This window comes from Eubalaena glacialis, chromosome 10 (genome assembly GCF_028564815.1).
Source record: "Eubalaena glacialis isolate mEubGla1 chromosome 10, mEubGla1.1.hap2.+ XY, whole genome shotgun sequence".
Classification (NCBI taxonomy): Eukaryota; Metazoa; Chordata; class Mammalia; order Artiodactyla; family Balaenidae; genus Eubalaena; species Eubalaena glacialis.
In genome coordinates, this window is record NC_083725.1 from 2,341,798 (window position 1) to 2,360,000 (window position 18,203).

At 47.4% G+C, this 18,203-nt stretch overlaps 1 protein-coding gene across 4 annotated transcripts in view; it reads right to left on the reverse strand.

The window, feature by feature from the left end:
- NTM (neurotrimin) overlaps positions 1-18,203 on the reverse strand; it is a 400,089-nt gene that overhangs the window by 8,098 nt on the left and 373,788 nt on the right. For 2 of the 4 annotated variants that reach the window (XM_061202236.1, XM_061202235.1), the window contains exons 4-7: positions 13,550-13,684; positions 11,530-11,650; positions 5,757-5,908; positions 2,636-2,671 (exon numbers count right to left, since the gene is read on the reverse strand). In XM_061202236.1, coding sequence (XP_061058219.1) covers positions 2,636-2,671; positions 5,757-5,908; positions 11,530-11,650; positions 13,550-13,684 — 444 coding nt within the window. The remainder of the gene's footprint in view (positions 1-2,635; positions 2,672-5,756; positions 5,909-11,529; positions 11,651-13,549; positions 13,685-18,203) is intronic. The other 2 variants (XM_061202238.1, XM_061202237.1) reach the window with 1 other exon arrangement.

The following is an 18,203-nucleotide window of genomic DNA, read 5'->3' on the forward strand; positions in this document are numbered from 1 at the left end:
TTTCCTTCTGAGGCACAGAGTTGACTGACTTCCGCCTTCTTTAATAAGATGATTTGATGGTCACTGCAAGGTTCGCAGGCATTAATCAGCCAACCTTTCCCAGCCCACTGATACCATCAAATCTGACTCCTTGCCCAGGAGATAAAAGACAAAGGACCAGAGGATGGGAAATGAACAGCCACCGAGCCGCTGAGTTTGCAGTGCGCCCCTGGCACATTTGCCTGTGAGGTAGGGAGTGAGGGATGGCGGTGTATCCCTGAGTCCTTAGTTATCACGGCAAGAGTCCTGCACCACCAGATATTAATATGAGAGGGGGGCATGCAATCTGTTGTGTTTGCAAAAAGGGAGCAGAGAAATACTTCAAGGGTGGCAGAAAATGCTGAGAAGGAGTGAAATTCTCTTATCTGAATCTTTCTAGACCATCCGGATATTAAGTAGCAAAATAGCTTGGAACGTCTCTTAAAGCCAAGCGTTCCTTGTCTGTGGAAATCCATCGGAGGTGAGCGGAGCATAGCCTGGGAGTATTTCCCTGAGAAAAGAGGTAGCTCTCTATTCTATGGGCCGCTAGAAAAGGAGGAGGAAAAAGCAACACACACACGCGCGCACACACACACACACACACACACACACACACACATGCAGATGAATGAGAGAAATACCCCAGGAGCAAGATCTATTTTCTCTAAAATACTCCTGAGCTGTACAAGAGTCCAACAGCTGCACGGAAGACCACACTAATCCAAGTCTTGGAATGTTCCAGGTTTCTACCAGCTGCAACTTCTGGCCTGGACCCATTGCCCTGCACCTGACAAGAAGGTGAAGGGTGGGAGCACAGTAGAATCAGAGTAGAGAGCTGGCATGCAGACCCTGCCCCAGACCCAGTGGCCAGCAGAGCAGGTGGGAATGCTCAGCTCTGTGTCAGCAGGTGGATCCTCTGCTCCTGGTCCCACGCTCAGTATCAGGTAGTGATTTGTTTGTTTCCGGTCAGTTTGGTTACTGTTGGCTTTAGTGTGGGACGTGCCCCCTCCATCCCTTGAGGGCACCTTCGGTGGAATTCTAACTCCTTAGCAGCCACTCCCTGTTTTAAAAGTCGCTTTCCCTCTGAGAGTAAAGATCTCAGTGATCAGAACAAGCTGAGTCACTCCTCAAAGTCCCTTGTGAAGCATCTTCTGCTTTACGTCCTCTCACACGGCCCTTTTACCATTTATGCCCTTAGCTACTTTTCTAACGCTTTTTGAGATCTGCGGATACGCCTTGCCCAGGGGTTCAATAAACGTTAAGTTGAATCAAGTTGAACCTGGACACTTCCATTGACTTCACTTTTTTTCCTATTTCTTTGTTTCATTTTCCCCTTTGCGGTCCATCACCAGGGTGCCCTACATCACTAAGGTGAATAATGCATCCCTGAATCATTTCACGATAAAAGCATTCTTCCTCATATGTCAGACAGCTTCCCATATAATTCATTTTCTTCCATCCCCTCCCCCGCCTTCCAAGTCTAACGCCATCGTCCGGTGATGGTTTGTGCAATGCGAACGGATGAACGGGTGGGATGAGAAGGATCGGGGGGTAGGTGGAAGGTGGGAAAAGACATTCCCGTCATTGTTGTCATAGCTGCCTTCCTGCGGGGCTCTCTGAGGGTCTGCACGGTCCTTAGGAGGAAAGCATAAACAGCACACACAGCACGTGTTTGATTCTACCACTCAGCCTGGGCCCACTCCTGCCCAAATGTTTAGTCACAGTCTAAATGAATCACTTTTGCTAGGCTAGGGAGCTTGCGAAAATGTGAAGGTCTGAGTAAAAAGAGGTGAGAGATGCAGGTGTCACATGGGGGGGAGGACTTGGAGTGGAAGAGGTGGAAAGGGGATGGGGAGAGGGCTTGAGAAATGAGTTCATGAACCCCTGTGTCGTGACATGGGGAGGTCCCTGTATCCGGAGTCTGGACTCCAACAATCTAACATGCACCTGGCGATTTTCAAAGCCTTTTTAATACATGCTCTCAGTTGAAGGCTGGAACCGCTCTCAGATAAATAAGGCAGATCAATTCTATGTCACAGAAGAGGAAATTGAGTCTGAACGATGTTTCCTGAGCTGCCCAAGCGCGCAGAACACCCAGAAGTTGGGCTCTGGATTAGAGCTCAGTGGCGTCCGCTCCAGGTCACTGCTGCCGAGGATCCCGCAGGTACACCTGCCCCCCTTTCCTTCCCGGAGACCCTCCCCGTGAACCTGCTGCTGCAGCTTCAGGACCGTCCGGATCTCCCTGCACAGGATGTTTGCCTCTATGGCTGGGCTGTCAACGGGACTCTTGTTATGAAAACTGCTCAGTGGGTGGACTTCTCTGCCTGTTGGTTCAGCCTTTTGCCTCCATCAGATCTCCTGGCTTTGAGAAGTTAGTGCCGTTTCCTTTCCTTTCCCCTCCCAGCCCTTCTGGGGAGATGGGCAAGGTGAGCGGAGAAAAGGGGGCTATCCTTGGAGTTTCATCGGCTCCCAGTAACCTCCTTAGCTTCTGCTGCCATTCACTAAGCACCTGTACAGACAGGAGCCTTGGGTGATGCATGGCAGACGGTGGGGAGGGGGGTCTGGGAGAAAGCGGGGAGGAGAGAACCCAGACAGCGGGGGTGGGTGGGATACTGACCTTGTAACAAAGTTGAGCTTGTAGGCTCACTTAGCTCTAAATCGGGTGGGGATATACAGGAGAGAAAAATGAAAACAAACACATATATTATATACAGTTGCTATATATTGGCCATATATAGTTTGTATACTGTCTTTCACACATTTCTGGAGGGATGGAGAAACAAAAGAAGACACAAAAACCAGAGGTGGTAGGACAAGAGGAACACTGAAAGGCGGGGTGCGTGCACACAGGATGCCCTGGTCGGAAGGTGAGGGGCTGGCCATGCGTACGCACCCCAGCGCAGGGAGCACGGACTCTGGCTTTGTGCTGAGCTGGGGTGCTGATTTGGTAACACAGGACCAAAGTCCCTTTCCAGATGAGATCTGTGTCACATCCACACCCACACTGTTTCATTTTGGAAGACCTAGTTCAGGAATTTCTGGTCCTCATGGTGCCATGGCAGGAGCAAGGTCCTCCCAGGAACCTCTGTGATTCAGGATCACAGGGGCTGAACTCTCCTGGTCCCCTGCAGCCTCTGGAACCTTAGGGACAAGGTGCTCAGAACCCTACTGGTTCCTGATAGGAAGGACCACCCCTTCCCTGTTTGGCTTAAGTACCTCAAAGATACTGACCCTGATGGGAATCTCCCAGCACCAGCATCCCTCACTTTTCAACGTCAGGTCATGTGTACAGCTTACGTGCAGGTTGGTGGCAAAATGATGCTAATTTAGCCAGCTCTCTGATGCTACAGGAGAATGAGCTTCATCACAAAGTATATTCGCATAAAGTAAACGCTGCTTTCCAACCTGCTCAAGTCGGCTTGATGGCTCTGAGCCGAGTCTTCTGATAATAGGAAGTGACATGGGAAACTCCCCAATACATTTATATTTGTCAAGAGGTCTTACTGATAGTGGGTGGCAATAGTTTAGGGGCCGCGCTCTGTGGACCAGCCACAGCAGAGCTGATGCGGTGGAAACGCCCATCTTGCCCGTTCACGGGATTTCCTAGCCTCGTGGTACTACGTCACCCAGGTGGCATTGCTGTGATGGGCTCCTCAGAAATGCCCTCTCAAATGAGGCTAAAAACTTGGTTTCTGTTTGATTAAATTTGGAAAAATGCTCCAAACTTTTTCTCCCTCTTAGAGATTTAGTGTGTAAAGGCTCTGAGACCTCCCGTGTTAAAGAACATTCCCACGTGGGCCCCGTTCATCTTTGTTGGACCCAGGCTTTCTAAACTTATCTGAATCCATACTATCAGTTTTTAACACATGTTTTTAGAGAGCCCCCTGTACTCCAGAAAGCTGGCAACTGTAGGACTGTCCCAAATGATACACAGGGTGACATGAATGCTGACAGACCGGTGGGGATGCGGGCAGAGGTTGTAACTGCCAAACACGGGTCTGCGGAAAGGAGCAGATTTATGGCACATGCTTCACTGCATTGCTTGTCACAAATGCCAGGATTTCACTCTTAAAGTTTGCTTCTTCTCTCTCTTCTCATCTTAGATGGCTTAAGGGGAAGAGGCCAGGGAATTAGCAGTGATAAAGCCAATTGCAAAACCATTTCATGCATCTGATTTGGAAGAGCAAAGAGGTCAAAGGAGGAGGGAGATTGTTTATAGGAACGAGGAAGGCTATGCGTGGAGAGCAGGGAACTCAGGGGGAACCTTGGATTTGCAAGGCAAGGGAAGGAGGGGGCTGCCCCTTCCTAACCATGGTCCTTCTGTTCATGCAGACAGACACCTGCCAAAAAGCCAAAAGGCTGACAAATGTGAGGGGCCATGATGACTGGCCCTGTGTGGGAGGCGTGAGACACATCAATCACTCTAATCACAGCTCTGCCCATTCGGGTCTGCCAGCTCTGGGATCAAGGGCAGCCTTCCCCTTCCCAGCCCTCCTGGATAAAGCTGGGCTTTGTTTTACATGCTGGGTAAAAGGGGGATGGAATGTGATTTGGAAATCGAGATGGGACAGTGGAGCAGCGCAGGTGGGCTATCGGGGCAGGCTGGGTCCACTGCGCCGTGGAGAGGATTTGGCAGGGCAGGGGGAGGGGCGCTACTTGAAACTCTGGAACTATCTGGGGGTCCTCAGAATAAAAAGGATTTAGGTTCCTGCCAATTTTCTGCTAACTTCCTCACCTTTCCCTCCCTATAACATTCAAGAGTGCTTGTTAACATGGTTGATGGGGGACCAGACTCGAAAAATTCCAAGCTAACTGAATTTGTTGGGGCCTGGAGGGATTTGCCCCCAAAGCAACCAGAGATTAACCCTGTGGGCTGCGGGGAGAATCTGCCTCTACCCAGGGATGGAACCCATCACAGATGCCGGATGACGCTCGGGCATCCAGACTCACTTCTGTGTAGCTGTTCTACCCATAGAGGTGCGAGACATCGGGGTCTAAGAGGCAGCTTGTTTACTTGCTTCCTTTCCTTGTTTCTGGCACCAGTACAGTTGCCGGATATGTAATGAAGGCACAGCAGTTTGCCTTGCACGCATTAGTCCTCAATAAATAGCGACTGAATGAATTAATGCATGAATGATTATGGGACTTCTGTCCGGATGGGGGCTTGGTTGGACAGATCCCTTCAGACAACACCCTTGGACACAAATGGAGAACTCGGGAAACACTCATTTTCTATGTTAATTCTTCCTCTAGCACTAATAGCATTCAGGATCCCAAGGCCCATGATTCTACTTTTATAAATACAATGCAGTTTCTCTTACGTCCCAATGGCCAGAAAAAGTTTCAGAAATGGTAACATTTCACACTCATCCAGGGAACAAGTATGGAAATAGTGCGTGTTCCTCTCTGGGCTCTTGACTATTAGACCCAACTGTAATAACCACAGTCAGTTCAGGAGATACTGAGGGGAAAAATGCAATGTCACTTCAGTATCCTCAAATCCTTTTCTCTGATATCAGGATTCTTCCTAGTACAGAATGACATCTGGTGTCTACTTTCATACGTGTGCTGGTTCCCTCTCTCTCTCTCTCCCCCTCCTTCCTCCTTTCTTGCCCTTCTCACCCACCCCTGCCTAACTACCCCTGACTCTCTTCCACGCCCCTGCTGCCCTTCCCTCCTGCCCCCCTCCTCCACACGCCCCTCCCTCTCTCGTTGCCCAGCCTGGGGCTCCGTCTCACCGAACAGCGTGATGCTGGCGTTGGTGTGGCCCAGCTTGTTGGAGGCCACACACGTGTAGTTTCCATAGTCATGTTCAGAGACGTTGAGGAAGATGAGTTTGGAGAGGAAAGGTCTGTTTTCCACTTTGACCCCCTTCTTTCCTTCAACCAGCCTGAAACAAACAAGAGACAGACCAAAAAGAGAAAAAGAAGATGGTTTTATATATATATATATATATATAATTTTTTTTTTCTCATAAGGAAGAAGAGAGACTCTGGAATTAATGACCTTCCCTCTGCCCCCTTTCTGTCATCACTATAATCACTTATTTTTTTGCATTCAACTACACAACAAGTTGGCCACAATCACACGTATAATTGCATTTCTCTGTTTTAGGTGCGTGCCTGGAGACATTTCCTGGCACAGTGCAGATATCCGTCTCCCTATGAAGATAGTGAAGTTCTCTGAAGGCAGGTGCCTTCAACAAATATAACGTGCCAGCTGTGTGCACTCAGCCCAACAGGATTCGTGCGGTAGGTGCTCAGAATTGTGGACATAATTGATGTTGATGGTGGTGATGATGAAGATATGATGGTGACGATGATGACAACCGGGAAAATGAAAAACTCGGTCTTCAAAGAGGAGGAAAAGCTGAGGGGTTTGAAAGAGCAATGTTTTTCAAGCCCCTGAGTGATAAAATTATCCCTTAAGAACTTGAGGCATTCTACAGGTAATACCTTATTTTTGGCTGTGATTAGGATTAAAGAATCGGGGATCGTTTTTACGTTAGGGGACTCTGAAGGGTCTGGGAGTGGTGATCTGTCCAGAGTATTATAGCAACTCAGCCTGGAAGAGATTACAGATGCCTGAGAATATGGCCCTACGTGGCCAGGACTGTCTCCCCGAGCTGTCTCACCCCATCATGGAGTCCAGTGTGCCACAAGGGCTCATACCGACAGCCGGGGCCACTAACTAAAAGCCACAGAGAGTTAGTGGGGAGGACAGCCAGGCACACTTATTAGAAGCACAGACACCATTACAGGGCAGACAGAGAAGGAAAGGAGAAAACTGCGCTAGAGGTTGGTAGGGCCACATCCTCCATCTTTGGAGGCTGTTAGTAGCAATTCCTATTGAACTTACATGTCTGCATGGAAATTATGAGACCAGCCCTCTTCTTTTTAAAAAACTCTGGAATGCCCTGTTTTGGAAAATGGGCTTTAAGCCAACTTTTTACTTTCCCTGAAATAATTTGACTTCCCTGCCCAGAAGCTGAGTCTATGCTACAGGAAAGAGAAATACTAGTGGGGAAAATCATCCTTCTGAATGGAGGATCTCAGGGAACTGGTCACAGCGTCAGCTGCCTGTGTAGGGCCTGGCTAGAGCAGGACGTGTAGACAGTAAAATATGTCAAGATGATCGCGTATGGGGACAGGCTTGTGGGACACAAATTGGGGCAAATGGCTGGCATTGGAGTCATCAAACCGAGAAAGACAATATCCAAGGCAGAAATAGAAAGTAAAGCCCAGCAGGATAATGATGAGAAAATGCTCTGTAAACCATAAAATGTTATTTGAAATAATATATTTCTGCGGAGTCAGACACTGAGAACTCCTGCCTGTCCCTGGGCCACAGGACGTTTTCGGCAGAGATGTCCGCTGTTTGTCATCATCTGAAGGTGCTGTCTCTGCAGGAGGCCAGGATGGTTCTCTCCTTCGCCGAGACTCACGACCTCCGTGATGAGAGCAGGATCCTGGCCTCAGTCCTAACCCAACGTCTGTCTCCGGGGGAGTCAGAGTGGGGCTGAAGGAACCTGCCTTGCTTTCCATTCCGTAGCTTTCCATCTGCGAGCCTTCGTCTCTCCTAAGCGAGGGGCAGAGAGCCGGCCTGAGTCCAGGGGCTTCACTAAAATGTGGGCACAGTCCACAGCGAATGAGGTGTCCGGCTGTGCGGCCAGACACCACCGTTCTATTTCCAGCCTGTTCTGTAGACGCTGGTCCTCCAGGGGGTGCTGTTCAGAGAAGGCTCTGAAGCCCACCTGCCAGGAGGCTTCTCTGAGCTCGCCAAGCATATTGATCCCATTTGCCATTCTGAGGCCATCCCTGGGCTGGGGAGGAAGCCTTCACATCAGAAGCAAGCTGTGAACTAGATTTCAGCTCTGCGGTGGGGAGAGACACTTACCCAGAGCAGGTTCGGCTTGACAGCTCGGAAATGTCTTTAGCTAAAAGCAGAGTAGGGCGGCCCGCGGTACTCAGCAGCGCCTCGCAGCTTCTGGGATGACCCTCCGTGTGGTCACACACCTCCCACACCACTGCGGAAACCAAGCAGGACCCGGTGGTGCTCCTGGGCACAAGAGCCTTTCTGTGTCCCCTGTTTCTTGTTTGTAGGAAATAGACTTCATTCAGCCTCCATGACCTTCCCTGAGTTCCAAGGGGCAGGTTCAAACAGATGTTAATCCAGGAAGGGAGGGGATGCAGAGACAAGGGAGGAGCAGCCAATTAACAGTAGTGCAGCCTTGAGGCAGGGTCCTGGTGCCCCCGCAGGGGATGCACATCAGCTGCTTTGCAGATACTGAAACCCCCTGTGTGCTGCCCACAAGCATGTAGGGCCCAGAGCAGTTGGAACCAAAAGGTTGATGATGCTGAGTCCCGCTTACCTCCCACCAACCCGTCAGAAGAATGACCACGAGCTGACCACGCCCTCTCTGAACCATCACTATAAAACTCCTCACTACCCACTCCAGGGCGGGACACACAGTTTTGAGGGCATTAGCCCGCTGTGGCCCCCTTTACTTGGCAAAGCAATAAAGCTATTCTTTTCTACTTCACCCCAAACTCTGTCTCTGAGATGTACTTCAGTGTTGGGGTACAGAGGCCGGATTCGGCATCACTACCAGGCTTCAGCTCCTTAATGCTTTTCAACGCCTGGAGTCCTGTGGATGAGTGGCCCTTATTAAGGACAGGGTTCCCTTCCCTCTCCCTTTGATTGATGGCACCCACGGTGGTGGCAGGTGTCGAGTGGCTAGTACACAGTCAAGACAGATTTCTACCCTGAATTCTGAGAAAACTGCCTGCCCCCATCACATAGACTCCTTTGATTTGCCTCAGACATCCCCTCAGCTCACCAGGAATGTGAGCTAGGTTAGAGCTGGTCTGCCCCCAGGCAGGTGCAATCTGCCCTGGGAGACCTGCCTGGAGGAGGTGACCTGCGAAGGTCACCTGGACGAGGTGACCTGCGAAGGCCCAGGAAGGTCAGGCAGTGACAAGACTTCAGAGGCAGAGATGCTCTTCTAGAGCTGGGTGACAGGAGGACAGACAACTGCATTCCACGGTCTCCCATTCCCCTCCCATTTACACAGGGGAATAAATACACGAGCAGCAAATGGGAAACCGAGCGGAATCTACTAAAGGAGGGAAAAGGAGCTGCTGTGAGGACTCAGACAGAGGAGGACTCAGACAGAGGAGGACTCAGAGGCGCCTGAGCCAGGGGCTCTGAAAGCCGCTGCCCACCACGGTGATGCTGCCGGGCTCTCTCCTCCTGGGTGATGCTGCCGGGCTCTCTCCTCCTGGGTGAAGCCTGCAGCCCCCCTCTCCGTGACGCAGCAGCAAGCTCTCTCTTCCTACGCCCACCATTGGCCATTTTTGCCTAAAGGCTAGTCTTCTTTCCTCCACGTATTTTAAGATTTTGTTTCTTCTACATTTTGCTCACATTTTCGTCCCATAGAGAATTAGAAAAACAGGAGGCAGCTGATTAATTTTCATGAAGGCCCGGGCCATGGAAAGTTCAGGAATTTACCCTGGAGCTCAATAGATTTTTGTTTTTTGTTTTGTTTTGTTTTCTGATACTGGACCTTCACGTCTCACTTTTGTTCTTAGTAAAGGAAAGGATAAAAAGGAGGAAAGAGGAAGCAGGATTTCAAAGAAAGATACCCATGTTTATTTATTGGGAAAATACTATTCCCTTCTGCTTGATTCTGATTTCTTGGAAAAAAGGAGGAAAGCCAGCTATTTCTTCTTATCTCTCCCTGAGTTTGGTTTTCCTCATTCTGTCTCAGTACTTCCATCTACAAAATGGGCCAGACACATACAATGCACCTAAGTTGCTGCCAGAATTGGTACCTAAAAACAAAAAAGTTCTGCTTCTCGCTTGGAAGGACATGATGATGCACAGTGGGTCCTCTGACTAAGCAACTTGGTTCTAGACAAAGTTCAGGGGTTGCTGCAGAGACTGGAGGAGCTCTTGGTGTCTGGCCTCTGTTTTTAAACTTATTTTTTATTGAAGTATAGTTGATTTACAATGTTACATTAGTTTCAGGTGTACAGCAAAGCCATTCAGTTATACATTTATATACATATATTCTTCTTCAGATTCTTTTCCTTTATAGGTTATTACAAAATATTGAGTATAGTTCCCTGTGCTATACAGTAGGTCCTTGTTGGTTATCTATTTTATATATAGTAGTGTGTATCTGTTAATCCCAGACACTTAATTTATCCCTCACCCTTTTCCCCTTTGGTAACCATAAGGTTGTTTTCTATGCCTGTGGGTCTATTACTGTTTTGTAGATAAGTTCATTTGTGTCATTTTTTTAGACTCCACATATAAGAGGTATCATATGATATTTGTCTCTGTCTGACTTACTTCACTTAGTATGATAATCTCTAGCTGCATCCATGTTGCTGCAAATGGCATTATTTTGTTCTTTTTGATGGCTGAGTAGTATTCCATTGTATATATGTACCACATCTTCTTTATCCATTCATCTGTTGATGGACACTTAGGTTGCTTCCATGTCTTGGCTATTGTAAGTAGCGCTGCTATGAACACTTCCTGGTCCCTTCAGGAAAGAATCCCAAGGCACTGGAGATGTTCTGAGATGTGTAGGCAGCAGCTGGGTCTCTCCCGGCATGAGTCCTGGCCTGGAATTGCTCACCTGCTCTCCTTCCCACAGTTCCCCTTTTTGTTGCCTTTTTCCCTCAGCTTCTCAGCCTCCGTCACTCTGTCCTCCTCCTCTACCCCACATACACCTCAGGACTTTTTTGTATCGCCCCCCTCCCCATTTTTACGAATGTGTTCTGACCATGGACAGCTCTTGCACATGTATTTGCCGTTCATCCACCTGAAAATAGCTCTTTGATAACAGTAATCGCGCGTTGCCTGGTCCCCGGAGCCACTGAACCCTGTGCTAACCTGCCATTTGCTAACTCCTCATGGTGACAGTCTTCAGTGATCATGACAAACATCCTGATGGCGGCTGCAACAATAGGAGGGGATGGGAGAGGCCCCTCTCTTTTCTCCTGCAGTGAAAGTACAAGCCGGGCACAAAGAGAGGCTAACCCGGGTCACGGATGCTTTCATGCACCACCCCTGAGAGTGGCTGGAACTGGACCGGAGTCCTCAGACACAGCGAACTTAGTGCCCGGGAGCATTCCTTCCTGACGCCTTAATGCAAGCCTGAGAAGGTGTTAAAAATAGCTGCAGGCAGAACACATTATTTTCTGGGCCTATAAAAAACTCACAGGCTCCTAGTGGCCTTTCCTTTGAGATTTTGCTTCCCTTAAAAAATAGTTTTTCTCAGGCTTGTTGGTGGGCGAGTGTCAGTTCTGCATGGCAACATCACAAACATAGCTGAAGTTCATTAATATCAAGAAAAGGCTTGTTTGTGTATTGTTTCTCCCTCATAGGTAGGAGGAGTTCAGGAGAGGACTTTACAGGAATCCATTTGCATCCCTGTGGAATCAGGCAGGAACCTGGAAGAGCTTTCTTCTTCTTGCGGGGAGGGGGAGGGAGCCTTACCTTTTGTCATCCTTGTACCACTGGAATTCTGCCGAGGGAACCGCGGAGGCTTCACACTGCAGCGTCCCCATCTGTCCCACGGGGACACCTGTCCCCTTAGCTTCTGAAATATATGGAGGATCTGCAGAGAGAAGACATCCCATAGCATCTCAAATGCCTCAGTCACTGACTGTGTTTTTCATGCCCTGCTCTACCTCTGGTCTCCACCATGTGCCAGGGAATGAAACCATCCCATATTGTTCTAAGGAAAAGCTCACATGTACTGCTTTTGCTTCCCTCTGGACAGAGGTGGAATGACCAGGTATTCAGGCATACTTCCTGTTTAAACTTTTCAACTTTCATGGGACGTAGCCACCCCATCGACCCTCTACCCCATGGGTTGACAGTCAGCACCTTTAATCAGCCCTATAGACTGTCTGCACACCAGCTTCTTGCCAGAGTATATAACCTTGAACTATTCAATTTCCATCAAAAGCTCAGTTGCAAGAAATAATACGCATGGAGGATTGCCTGAAGGATACACAGATCCGTCACTCTTGGAGGTGTTCTACGCTGGACCCCTGAATCCAGCCGGACCGACTAGACCTAAGTACTTGGCCTGCATTCATTCCAAACTGCCCTTGACAATACCGACAGTTGCACTGAAATGCGTTGTGAGAAACAGCCACAACCACCTCGCCCTTCTATTTATTGCAGAAATATTGCATGTGATGTCATTGTGCTCTATTTGTGGAGACCTTAACGTGAAGTTATTTTTTGAGCCTCAGTACCAGAAAAAGCAGTGTATCTCCCAAGCAACTAATTTGCTTTTATCTTATGGACATAAACCTCAAACCAAATGATGTTTCCCCTCTTTGCTTCAGGAGCTGGAAGCCAAATCCTGGACCCACATCTGACTACCTTGGCATATAAATTTTATGTGCTGATTTCCCCCTAGATTTCATGTATTTTCCTATATAGGTTTTCCCTTTGCTTACATTTCCTTACTCTTTAGGTTAATCTTTATTAACCTTAAGTCATCTTATGTCACTTTAAAAATAAATCGTGGTAGGGTACAAAAATGGTATCATTGTTACACCTGTTTCCTTGCTGCTTAAAGCGCTTTGTGTTAATTAGGTTTGAATTGCAACAGAAACCAAAATATTAAAGAATGAGTAATCACCAAAACACGATATTCTTCCTCTACCTCCACCCTCACCTAAGTTTTGAAGGAGAAAGGCTTCTTGTCTGCTGGCTTAGTTCTTGGGTTCTAGTCTGTCCTAAGACTTTCTGAAATTGGGCACAGCAGGGAACACTTTCAGAATGTCACAGAGAACTGAGTCAGGGTACATAACAAGGAACTGAGAGGGGAAAGCGTGAGGGAGGGGGGGAAGTTGCGCAGCATCAACGTCAGAGAGAATTTGGATGGTAAAGGAGGAAGAGGGGTCAAGAGCAGTGGCCTCCAAACTTTTTGGGTTCAGTACCTCACATAACAAAAATCAGGTATGAGCTATACCCTCTAATATGTGGATATGTGTATGTTTATCTATTTATAGTTCAATTATGAATGTATACCATGTCCATCAACATACATAATTGGAAAAGGATGAGATAAAATCAGTATACCATGAACAGAAATTATAATATTTCCTCCATACACATGCTTTTAATTTATTTTCTTGCTCCCTATGAAGGAGATGACTGTCTAGAGAGTGAGAAGCTTGGTGACATTATGAGTAAAGCATGGGAAAAATTGGGATTCAAAGACAAGCTTGTATACCTTATGCATTGAATGCTATTTCACGATCTTCCAGGAATGTTAAGGCAAGTTTGGGATGATATGAAATCACTTTCAGATCCAATTTATTATCATTTTTTTAAAGAGTTTGGAATTGTCGCTCCTAAAGGCAGGACACGGACCGCAAGGCTGCTCTGTTTCCTACCCCGAGTCAGGGCGTGGTGCTGAGCCCAGTTCTCTGCTGTGGCCGCGACAGCAGCAGCCGCAGGCACGTGCAGGGTGGGGGATCCTGCGACCACTTACAGTTCACGGTGACCTTGACTCTCCGCACCACTGGGGCAGCCACATCATTGGAGGCGCTGCACTCATAGTCTCCCGACTGCTCCCTCGTGATGCCCTGGATCTCCAAGTACTCATCTTCGCTCACAAAGCCCACAGCTGCAGGAGAAGGTGTGGTGGAATAGGAGAAAAAACACCACAGGTACAAACTTAGAAAACAAAGTGTGCAACGGTTACGTCTGCAGACAATCGTGCCCCTTCTAAGTCCAGATTCTTGGGCTCCAGGCCAACTCTCCCTCCTCCCACTCTTTTATCTCTTCCGTCACCAGCTCTTCCTTGGTTCCCTGACGGGCCAGCTAAAATGTCTGTGTTCCTACCTGCACTAAGCACAGAGTCTGGAGAATTGCTGGTCCTCAGTAAGTGATGAATAATGTTGACGTTTACCCTGCCTGAATCTCACCAAGCACGCAGGCTCTGGGGATCTGAGTTGGGCACCTTTGGTGAGTATTCACTTTCTGGTCTCCAGGTATCGTTTAGGCTGAACCTTGAAATGCAAAGCTGATGACATCATCCTAGATCACGAATCCATGATCGTGATCATACCACACTAGCAGTTACACAGACACACACACACAGCCGCAAAAGGCAGTGGAAACACTAATGAAATTAAATTTCTGTTTTCAGATTTAGACACTCAATTAAATCAGCAGAAATCCATTTTCTAAACTTCAATCTGCTGGAGCTCTTGGGTACAAGATCCTGGCCACAAATCAACAGCAGGGACTCCACCCTCTAACTACAAACACGACAGAGAGGAAAGAGCAAGAAGACAGGGCTGGGGCTTCCCTGGTGGTGCAGTGGTTGAGAGTCTGCCTGCCAATGCAGGGGACATGGGTTCGAGCCCTGGTCTGGGAAGATCCCACATGCCGCGGAGCAACTGGGCCCGTGAGCCACAACTACTGAGCCTGCGCGTCTGGAGCCTGTGCTCCGCAACAAGAGAGGCCGCGATAGTGAGAGGCCCGCGCACCGCGATGAAGAGTGGCCCCCGCTCGCCGCAACTGGAGAAAGCCCTCGCACAGAAACGAAGACCCAACACAGCCAAAAATAAATAAATAAAATAAATAAATAGTCACTCACAAATTTAAAAAAAAAAAAAAAAAAAAAAGAAGACAGGGCTGCGAATCACACTGTCACATCCCCGTCCAGAGACTCGGTCTCCCCACTGAAGATTTATGAATAATAGTAACAACCATCTACCTACTCGACTTCCTCCCTGAGGTCTGGCCTTGAGCCTTTGATATGGACAGACCAGGACATTCATGCCTGCAAGAGGATTGTCACTGTTCCCTCCCAGAGTCACCCGGAGCGTTAACCTCCTGGTGGAGAGACAGGGGATGACAAAATAACCGGGTGCATCCCAGGATCAGCCTGCCTCTCTGTTAAACGAAGACAGTCAGCATGATGGTACACCTTACCCTGTGACCTGGCATCGTCTTACGGGGAAAATGGGTGCTATTTTTAATAGCTATTCTGCAACAACAAGCAGAAGTTGAGACTGTCCCCAGAGACCAGAAGACATGCTCCCTGGAATAAGGTACGTTTAATCCTAACACCTCACAGGGCTGTGCGGAGGAACAAATGAAAACTAGTTACACGCAAGCACTTTGGAACACTAATGTGCTGCACACTTGTTGCCCTAGTCACCCTGTGATCTGCCTGGACGCCCAGACTCAGGGGGCGCCAGGCTGCGTTAACCCCAGGGGGCCCCACCTGAGTGGGGAGGGAGGAGGCACAGTGCCCCCCAGGTGATAAAACCCCTCCATAACACCACCCGTATCGGCTGATGCAAAGCACAAAAATGACAAGAGGAACAAACTACTGTAATACAAAGAATTATGTGTGTGGTATGTAAATTATGGTTGTATGTGTTCTGTGACATTGTTAAGCTCCCCATTTTTTGTCAAGATAATAACAGGAGCAATGACAATGACACAGAAGACAACAGCTTTCTTATACAGAAGGACCACTGCCTGCCCAGTGAGGCCAGGGTCCCTGGGTCATGGTAACTCTGTGTCACTGTGCAGAGCTGAGTCCAACCTGAGCATTTCCCAGGTGTCTTCAACCCTATGGAGCCCACATATATGTGCAGGGACACTCCTGCCTCTACGACCTTCAGGGGAGCAAAAGAACAGCCTCTGTCTATTAGAGCAAGCAAGCAAGAGTTAATTAATTCACAGGAAGAACAAGGGACGTGCTGACAAGTAGAAAACAGCGTGCAAAAGTCCAGGATACGGAGAAGACCATCAGCATCAACCCATAGACCCTCATGGTCCCAACCAGTGAGAACCTTCTCCATGTTACAGGAGCCTTAATTGTCACTGTTTCCTAAGCATCTTTAGGGGAAAAAGCACCAACCTTGATTTGCGGAAGTGGGGAGGAAACGAGGAGAAGAGGTTTAAATGAAGAGCTGTGATTCCTTTTAGGTTGTCGTTGTTTATTTGCGCCCAACCTGAGACTACATTTGTCAGATATTCCCCGCTAGATGCTGTAATTACTGTGCAAAGCATCGAGGAGACCAGTGTCACACTTAATATTCCCATTAATTTTAAATGGTGGTCCTTGGTACATATGTGTGGCAATTGGTGTCATATTTTAATTAGGCTTGCCCTACACCATCTGAAATTAATAATAGCTCGAATTACCAGTGTAATTTATAAATTAACAGTGCCATAGCATTAGAAAATAAATTAGCTCTGGACAGCTGTTTCTGGATTGAGCTCCAGTGTCAAACCAGTGACTGGGAGGACCTCAGATCTCCTGGGAGGCTGCGCACGACACCATCAAAGCAAAGAAGCAAAATGACACAGGGTTCTCTGGTCTCTTGTTCTTCTTTCCAACTACAGACCATGCATCTAGTTTAATTCTATCATCCAAACACGTTCTTGTGTGACCACAGTAAGACTTACAGGAACCAAGCTTGAGTGAATTTGTTATAGGAATATCCAAATGGAGAAGTTGATGGGGGGCGGATTACTGTCACAGACTGAAATGCAACGACGTAAATATTAGGACAATCACGGTAAAAAACTTAGAAAGATTTTTGTGGGGACATGTGTGCTGCTGTATGTGAAGTTTAATATATTAATATCAGGCAATTTTATGTAGGGAAGGAAGTTAGATGGCTTAAGATTTGGGGAAAGTGTATGTTCTCCACTGACCTAGATGTATATTACCAGAGGGAGAGGATTACACTTAAGTCATCCTGCAAAAACCAATGAAGCTTAACTTTACTATCATGTGTTCTCCAGACCAAACGTAGAATTATAGGAAAAGCACAATCATCGCTAACCCATTGTTATATGTACACTTTCTGATTAAACTGGAAAGGTAGTATGTATATAGTAAAATGCTTTATACATTTTAGCTTTCATTGTCATTATTGTTACCTTTCTCCTCATATACTTTTTTCTCAAATAGGAGCAAAAATAGCAAAACCAGACAGAAAACCAGTATATATATATATAAAACAAATGAAACTCTGAATCACCAGAAATGAGGTCCCTATAGGGACTGCTTAAACAGACAAACAAGAAAAAAAAAAACCAAAAAACCACTAAACTGAAATCTGAATTTATAGAGTTAATGATTAATGATTCAAGGAAAGTTTTCCTTTAATAGCATTTGCACTCTGGCTATGAAATGATCAGTGCTTTGTCACTCGAATGGAGAACTTACAAAGACTATTGGAAGAAAAACAAAAAGAAAACAGATCAGCAGAGCTAGGACATAGGCTGACTTCAGAAGAATAGTTGTTTGAATATAGAATTTTAGATGCCACTCATAGCTACTAAATCTGAATCTCCTGGGATGAGGAATGTTAATAATTTTACTTGGAAATTCTTATGTACAGTCAAGTTTGGGAATTAGGGATTTAGGTCAATCCTGTATTTTTCATGTGGGAAATTGAAGTTTAAAGGAGGCCATGATCACGCATGGGGCTAGAGGCAGCACACCAGGTCTCCTGATGTCCCTCACACCGATCCTGCAGCTATAGTAGTGTTTTCTAATGGTGTTTTTATGCCGTGTGCACTGGTCTTATTTTCCCATGCAATCAAAACTTTTTGACAGCAGGGACCATGTCTTGGGCATCTCTGGCTCTTAAGGCACCTAGGAAAATGGTTTACATAATTTGAAACTTGTCAACTTCTTATTAATAAACTGATTGAGGGCTTCCCTGGTGGCGCAGTGGTTAAGAATCCGCCTGCCAATGCAGGGGACTTGGGTTTGAGCCCTGGTCCGGGAAGATCCCACATGCCACGGAGCAACTAAGCCTGTGCGCCACAACTACTGAGCCTGTGCTCTAGAGCCCACGAGACACAACTACTGAGCCCGCGTGCCACAACTACCGAAGCCCGCGCGCCTAGAGCCTGTGCTCCACAGCAACAGAAGCCACCGCAATGAGAAGCCCTCGCACGACAACGAAGCGTAGCCCCGCTCGCTGCAACTAGAGAAAGCCCGTGTGCAGCAACAAAGACCCAATGCAGCCAAAAATAAATAAAAAAACAAACAAACAAAAAAACCTGATTGACCAATAGACTAAGAACTACAGACCGAATTCAATTAAAAACAAAAAATCAGGGACTCTGCTGCTTACCTAACCCTCACATGGCTCTGTTCC